Source organism: Acipenser ruthenus, chromosome 1 (assembly GCF_902713425.1).
Source record: "Acipenser ruthenus chromosome 1, fAciRut3.2 maternal haplotype, whole genome shotgun sequence".
In the NCBI taxonomy this organism is placed as follows: domain Eukaryota; kingdom Metazoa; phylum Chordata; class Actinopteri; order Acipenseriformes; family Acipenseridae; genus Acipenser; species Acipenser ruthenus.
The window spans coordinates 77,109,672-77,117,999 of NC_081189.1; the positions used below are offsets into that span (position 1 = coordinate 77,109,672).

Here is an 8,328-nt window from a genome sequence, read left to right on the forward strand (position 1 = left end):
TTAGTCAGGGTATTTTTGAGGAGTCTGAACAATAGCCTTACCCTTGTCTTGTGAAGGGGCAGCTTATACAGTATTTTTGAATATCTTGTGCAAGAAGCTCACATCTGTGTTCCACTAAGTCAGTTGTTAATGCCAATATCCCAATTCAACCTTCAGACCTTTAGCTGAGATATATTACTCACATAGCAGCCTGCCTGTGAGGGGTTTGACGAATGTGTATCTATTGCACATTCAAGCTGCTCGACCCAGTGCTCCAGCAGATGTCTAAAATTGTTTGAGAAGTTTCTGTGCCGTTAATTGTTTAAATCTGTGTAACTGCACTTGACAGATCTGCCTCTTGTTTTTCGGTACAGTAGATGCAAACACATTCAGTGAGTGACTTTTTATTTTTATTTTTATTTTTTTTAATGGTGTGGCATTTTTTAAGCACTGTGTAAGGGGAGTCTACTGCCAAATCTCAGCAGCACAGACACCATACCAACCCAATCAGTCAGCAGAGCTTTAGTCCCTCTTTCTCTCTCTCTCTCTATTGTTGGGGTTGACTGAAGCTCCCCACAGGAGTGTGCTGTCTCGTCTCACTGACACTGTCTCTCTGCAGATCGAAACCCAGAAAGGCTTGGCAGCAGACCTTTGCTGAGGTTTTTGGCACCCGCTGGAAGATCCTGTGGTTTGTTCCTTTCAGAAAGAGGCAGCCGCTGCGAGTCCCCTACCATTTTACCAATAGCGTATAGACAGATGGAAGAAGATCAGCTCCCAGAAGGGAAACGTTGGACTGGAAGTAATTTTAAAGGATTTAAAAGACAACCGTGTCAGCCAAACGTCTTCCAAAATAATAATACAAGACCTGCTTATATTTCAAGTCCCTATTAACAAGATGAGATCTTCAAAAACAGGATGTTTTTTGGGGGGAAATATTTGTGTACACATTAGGAATGCAACGGTTATCATTTTCCCAAACCAAAACTGACATTTGCATAAAATTCCAAGTTGAACGATACCAACAAAAGATAAAACCGAACCGAAAACATAACCAATTTTTTTGTACAACCGAAGTGCTGGCAGTCTCAGCACTAAGCTAGTGGCATTTTCGGAAGCTCATTGCACACTTTGCTGCATGCAGATGGTTCATAGTAATCACTTAATAATGTCAGAACATAAATCAAAAGTTATGACAAGTCTTATCTGATTGCCCTCAGTAGGGATAATCGCGGCTTCATACTAACAGAGCCGTCTTTTTGGTTTTTTTGATGAAAGCTGCTGGTATTAGCAGGCATACTGAAACCACTCAGCCTGCGTACCCTAAACTAAACCTAAAAAAATAAGCATACTAAGAAGTGAAAACTCAAGTTTTTGAGTTGTTGAGTCTCACGTCTGTTAAATTACGCTGTGTAGGCGTAATAAAAAATGTAATAATGATGCTCAGCTGACGTAAACAACCAAATGCAAAAGTATTGAAAGAAAATGTAATATTAGTTGAGGTCCTGAAACACTGTGAAACCTGGAGTAAGCAGTAAACTGGACAAAGCTTGTTTTTATCAAGGTAACTTCATTTACTGTGCATGTATTGAAATTTGTTTTGTTTGTCTGATTACTTTACTTTGTTGCTGCATTCTATCGGCACATTGATTGAATTCAAGTATAAGTGCTTTACCCATAAAGTCATATGCATTATACTAACAGGCTTTAATAAGCCAGCATACTAAATGAGAAATTTGCCTATGCTTTTTGGGTGGCTGAGGTCTAGCTTTAGTTTTCTGCTGACAGAAATCTAGGTGACATTTTAAATTAGACGTGTTTCCTCATCAGAAACTATTTTAAAATGCTGCCATACATCTCAGTCACTTTGAAGCCAACATGTTGATTTAAATAGTTGTTATTTTGAAAACCATGACTCAGCTGCAGTTCTGCTCAGATGTGATTTGCATATGATTTGCCACTTACAACCAACATTGGCGATATTGGGGCTACCAGGAAAATAATAAATGAAAAACATTCTCATTGTGTCTAATTTATATAGTACATTGACACATGAGTCCATGCAATCGCACTGTATTGAGTTTATTTAACACAGTTTAGAAAAACAGCATGTGTGTAATAATGGTATGGCCTGTTCCTTTGGCTCTACAAATGCAGTTTGGTTTTAAATTTCCATTTCTATTTTACCAAAAAAACCAAAGAGTTGATAAAAACCAACACACCCTAACTGAACTGCATTCCTAGTGCAACATCAATAACAATTGGTTGATTTCTTATCCTGTGGGAACAAATACAACAATATGTCTTCAGCTTACACTTGTGTTTCTGAAAGGTAAACAACAGAACATTGTGCTATAAAAGAGCTGCGTTTAAACATGTCTGTTTCAGCCAAATGTACAACTAAATGAGAAGCTGTTAATTAAACGTGTAAACTATCAGCCACCTAATTCAGTTATTACATATTACTTATACTTTAATTGCTTTATTTAGTCGACAGATTTCACAATTAATGTATACTTTTAAGTTTACTGCTGGTTGTATGCACGTTTACAAAACAAATGTTAATGTCACAGGTTTGATGCAGATGTCTCCTCATAATGTTCTTTTTTTAAACAACTGTCCTGACGATGGACTAACCCATATTCTGTAGGTCTCTGGCCTGGCTGTGTGAGGTGGCCATGGTCCGGAGGCTTTGACATTAATCCTGTAGTCCTCTGTTTCCCTTTTTATATTGATTTTGTTAATAGGAGCTTAGGACTGAAACTATGTTTGTGTGTGTGTGTGTGTTGTAAGTTTCCTGGGCAACCCTTATTTGTTCTAACTTTGGCACAGCAGTCCCCAGCAGCACCATGTGACACTGTGTTACAGCCTGGCAGCTACTCTGTTTGGACAGCCTTTTTGTCTACATTTACACAATTGAGATTGACAGTTCTCTAGTTTAGCTGTGACCTTTGGCAAGCTTCTAGGAGACAACAGTCCCAGCCAAATACAGCACGTACCATGCTGATTTTACTTTTGTTGCCAAGTCTGTTTTAAAATGATTTATACTGTGCCTATTAAAGAACAAATATTTTAAAATATAAATCCTTACACATACAAGTTTTTTTTTTTTTTTTTTTTTTTAAACTGGTCCTGGTAAAACACAACATAATAATACAAGAAATGATTACGTTTTAACTGCCGCATATGTCATAATTCCTTTCAATTTCTCAGACATGTAAAAAATGTAAAAAATAACAGTTGACTGACTTGGGAATCAAAGTTGTTGGTATATGGGACTGCCAATGACTACTCCAACATTACTGTAAATTTGATACAATTATTTCTCAAATCCTTGAAAAGGAAGCAATGGAATCACCAATAACATATTGTGTACCCTTGTTTGGGTTAGTGGTCTACAGGTCAGTGTGTAATAAAATTTGAATCAAGGGAAGTCAGACAGAAATATTCTCTAGAAAGGGACAACAATTAACTCTTTCAACACTGAAGGCAAGTAAACTAATCTTATGAATATGCCTATTTTAAGATTATGTTTCAGTAGAATTCCTTAGTGCTGATAGAGTATTGACAAGAGGACATTTCTGAAAAATAGGAAGTAAAGTGGAAATCCGGTACTTGTTCAAAAGAGGCTAGCTTGTTAAGCTCACTAAGTGCAGCTCTTAAAGTAATGTTTACTTTTTGATGTTGTGTTTGTTCACTGGGACACTGCGATGTAGATAATTATTAAGATGCACTCCTGCTTAATTTCTTATTACCACTAAAGCAATTCTTCAGTACATTTTTATTCAGAATAAAAATACTAGAGGACCATTTAATGTTGTAATGTATATATAAAATAATGTTCTTTGTTCTATTGTAGTGCCCTATTACTGTCTGAACCAAATGGAATTGGGGTATGTTGGTAACTGAGGTTTGCTCACTTTATAGGATGGGATGGTTTTAATTTATTTTTTTTGTTTATGTGTATGTTTTTGTGGTGAGGTGGAAATATAATTAAAATATATACTTAAGTGCCTCTATTATACAGTTATATATGATTGACGAGCAGGCAAAACCATTTAAACCAAAGACACTTAAAGATCATGGGTTGTTGTCAAAAACGACTGCCTTGGAGCTAGCTGCAAATTAATGTTCAATTTAGAGCTAGAGTGTAGAAGCTAAGCATTAGCTAAATGAAGCATACGGCCTAAGTTTAAATTATGATAATATTAGAGTATTGCTGCTGTATCAATATATGGAAAACAAACTGTTTAAGTTTTTATACTCTCCCTGCATAGTGGTCAGATGCTTGTGTAGATTGAACCTAAGAATCTGCATTTCTGTACATGTAAAAGTTTTTTTTTTTTATTTCTAATTCAAAACAATACTGTCTTTTGAGTTGTGGCCAATTTCATTCCATATACCTAAATTTCATTCCATATCACTCCGTTTATGGCATTTTGGAATGCAAATATGTTTGTTATTAAATGAGATTTGTATTCTAAGGCTTATTGATGACCTGTATTTGATTTGCATAAAAAGCAAAAAGAAGCTTGTATATTTGTTGTGAGTGTTAATTTAAAATATGAAATGCTCATGAAGAGTCAGATTTTCCAAACTTGGTTAGTGGATTTTGAGTACATATAGTGACTTGTGCACATTCCAAAAGTATAAATCCTGCTTTGCATTTCAAGTTACATTTAATTTTCTGTTTTGTTCAGTTAAATTATGTTGAAATGCAAAAATGCTTTTTTTTTAAGTAGTGAGTTGACAATTGAGATTTACTCAACGTAAATTGCCAGTCATTGAAAATTAGGCCCAAAGTGTACAAAGCAATCAGGATAGAATAAAAGGATAGGTGCTATGCATTCATGACATTTTATCAGTTGTTTGCAAGTAATTAGTTGTAAAATCAGTCGTTTTCAACTTGTTGGTTGAATTTTCATTTAGTTTTAGAAAACCGATCCTGTTGGCAACACATGAATACTCTCAGTAAACCATGAAATGTTCATTTTTAACATAAACTTCTACAAGGCTTAGACTTTTTACATGGCTATGTATGTGAACGTTGTTGAGTATTTATTATCTTTATATCATTTCTATAGTGTTTCAGCTGAAAAGTGTTTGTCAGGTAAAGTGAAAGTATACAAATTAGTGTCCATTTATAATCTGCTGATTTTTTTTGGTTTTTGTTGACTTTTTTCCATTTATTATTATTGTTATTATTATTATTATTATTATTATTATTATTATTATTATTATTTTTTTTTTTTTTTATTATTATTTTTTTTTTTTTCTTTTTACAAATATCTTAAAATGGTGGCCAAATGCTGTAACCTATGCAATAAAACCACTATATAAACTGTACCCCATTTGTAAGTATAATTGGGATAATTGGGAGGACAAGGCAGTAGTACTTTTACAATATAACTAAAACAAAATAACTACTTCATTGCCACCAGGTATTTCATTAAAACAACCCTGATGTGTTTTTTTAATTGATTGTTTTACTTTTTAATTTCTGTTTATATGGTGACATATTAAAACTGAATAAAGAATGAGCCAATTGACAAATAATAGTAATTTTTAAAAAGTCTTGTGGTCCTATTAAGAGTAAAGGCTTAAATAATTTTAGCAGTATAAAACTAGCAAGAAATAACTTAATATAATCAGTTACCTTCTTGTAACACAGTTATTTCCAGCTTAAGTACTCATAGTTTATACTGTTCATTTATTTTATTTTAAAATTGTCTTTACACTTGCTTCATAATACTGTAAATCCTTTGAATCCTCTTTTTAATACAAATACAACCAGTACAGTTTAAAGCATATCACCTTTTTTTTCCTAGGTCAATTGAGTCATTTTTCTGACATTATAAAAACAGGTTACTGGTTCCCTGTCTTTTTAAAATTATTATTATTATAAACAGTTGTTGCTTGAGCACATAGATATCTTTGCAAATGGGTTTACAGTAAGTTATAAAAGCTGAATACTTTTGCATTATATTTGGAATTTCTTTAAGGCATTGCAAACATTGCTGTCTATAATGAAAAATATTAAAACAAAGCTGCATAGGTTTTGTTTTCTGAATCTGAGACCATAAGCTCATTCTGAAGAGCTGTCTGTCCATCTGTCATCTTCTGAACATGTCCACTTATCATTATTATTCAGTTAAAATAGCAATGCTAATGAATATAAAATATACTATGCATAAGTGTTCAGCATACTATATGCACAATAGTAAATCAAACATGTTAATATCCATGTGTAACATATATTATATGGTTGTGTTCACTGAAATGGTATATTGATTTTTAATTTGCTTACACATTACATTTTTGTGAACCTACTTCATACTGTTTGATTTAAATGATACATTATTTAAATTTGGATTACAGCAATTCTGTCATTTTTTATTATGGGTGTGTTTGTGTGTTTGTTTTTTTTTGTTTTTTTTTGTTTTTTTAATAAATGGTTTGTTTGCACAACATGACTGATTCACCCTTGTTTTGAAATGTGAAGTCAACATGCTTAACAGGTTCTAAACAAAGGACACATTGTCTTATTTGTCATAATGGCCCTGTATCCACTCAAGACAAAAAAGTAATTATAACTGTCATCTTCCTCAAACCAATTAACAAATTAAGAACACATTGCCACAAAAATCAGTTGGTACAAGTGACAGTGTCTCTTCCTTGATGAAAACTAATGTAATTAGTTTGTGACTAATAACTTAACAATTATATAATTATAGTACAATTACAAGACCCTTCTGTTTGAATTCTACACATGATGGTGCACCCAATACTGACATTGATGGAGTCAGATTTTCATCTGTTTCTTATTTGTTTTAGCAGTCTGTATTTTCATGAGTTCTAAATTATTCCATATGCATACTTTGCAGTTGCACCATTTTGTTATTGTTTTTTAGAGAGATTAGGAGTTTAGTAAATCACAAAAATGAAAATGAAACTTGGTTGTATTTGTGGAAGGAGAATCTGCCCACTAATCAACAATGTATTTGTTTACGACTGTATTTGTTTACGACTGTAAGTCGCCCTGGATAAGGGCGTCTGCTAAGAAATAAATAATAATAATAATAATATCATATCCAAGCGCCATAAAAAAAAAAAAAAAACTCTGTGTGGCTTGCGTTCATGTCACTTCTTTTTTGTTTGGCCTGTCAGTCACGCTTGGTGAGGCCAAACAGGGACACGGCCGTCTTTAGAGCCTGGAGGAAGGGCTACCCTCGGCCATAGATTCCCTAAGGTTTCCTTCTACCAGCGAGTATGTTGTGTTTTTTTTTTTTCCTTACCTGAGTGCTGAACAGTTTGTATTTAGTTTCTGCAGGGTGCGTGGCAGGCCGGAGAGGCTGGGTTCTCCCTCAGTGCATTTCATGCGTGGGGGCCAGGCCCGTGTTTCAGCAGCTTACTTTTCATTCATCCTTTTCCTATTTTTGGGGGGAAGATGGCATTGCCACTGCAGTTGTTGCATTAATTATTCTGCATTTTCAGTTTTCCGGGCACAGTTCAGTGGCTTTGTCTTTTGGGGGGAGGTGGCCCTACGAGCCACTTCCTATCCGCGGCACTAGACTACATGATGTCATCGTGTTTTCACTAGTCGGCCAACATTGCGGATAGCTGTCAGCTTCCACGGACAAGGTCTCCAGGTCTCATTAATTTGTCTGTTCAACTGCAATTTAAATCATCCACATTCCAGAGTCTTTGTACTGAAATTAATGTTTCCTTCCCAGCACAACCTTACAACACAAAACCCTTACAACTTACAGTGCCTTGCATAAGTATTCACCCCCCTTGGACTTTTCCACATTTTGTAGTGTTACAACCTGGAATTAAAATGGATTTAATTAGGATTTTTTGTCACTGATCTACACAAAATAGTTCATAATGTCGAAGTGGAGAAAAAAAATCTACATATTTTTCAAAATTATTTACAAATAAAAAACTGAAAAGTCTTGATTGCATAAGTATTCACCCCCTTTGCTGCGACACCCCTAATTAAGCTCTGGTGCAACCAATTGCCTTCAGAAGTCACATAATTAGTTGAATGGAGTCCACCTGTGTGCAATTAAAGTGTCACATGATCTTAGATTAAATACACCTGTTTCATGAAGACCAAGGAGCTATCAAAACAAGTCCAGGGTAAAGTTCTGGAGAAGCACCAATCAGGGCTGGGTTATAAAAAAATATTCCAAACTATGAACATCACCCGGAGAACCGTTAAATCCATTATTAAAAAATGGAAAGAATATGGCACAACCACGACTGCCTAGAGAAGGCCGTCCACCGAAACTCAGTGACCAGGTAAGGAGGGCATTAGTCAGAGAAGCAACCAAGAGGCCAATGGTAACT

The 8,328-nt window shown here is 34.8% G+C and overlaps 1 protein-coding gene across 6 annotated transcripts in view; it reads left to right on the forward strand.

The window, feature by feature from the left end:
• The window catches only part of zdhhc21 (zinc finger DHHC-type palmitoyltransferase 21), a 41,520-nt gene extending 35,076 nt beyond the window's left edge, over nucleotides 1-6,444 (forward strand). For all 6 annotated transcript variants that reach the window (XM_034035584.3, XM_034035583.3, XM_059030053.1 and 3 more), the window contains exon 9: nucleotides 599-6,444. In XM_034035584.3, the coding sequence (XP_033891475.3) occupies nucleotides 599-731 (133 nt within the window). In that variant the 3' untranslated portion in view covers nucleotides 732-6,444. The remainder of the gene's footprint in view (nucleotides 1-598) is intronic.
• Nucleotides 6,445-8,328: the final 1,884 nt, after the last annotated feature.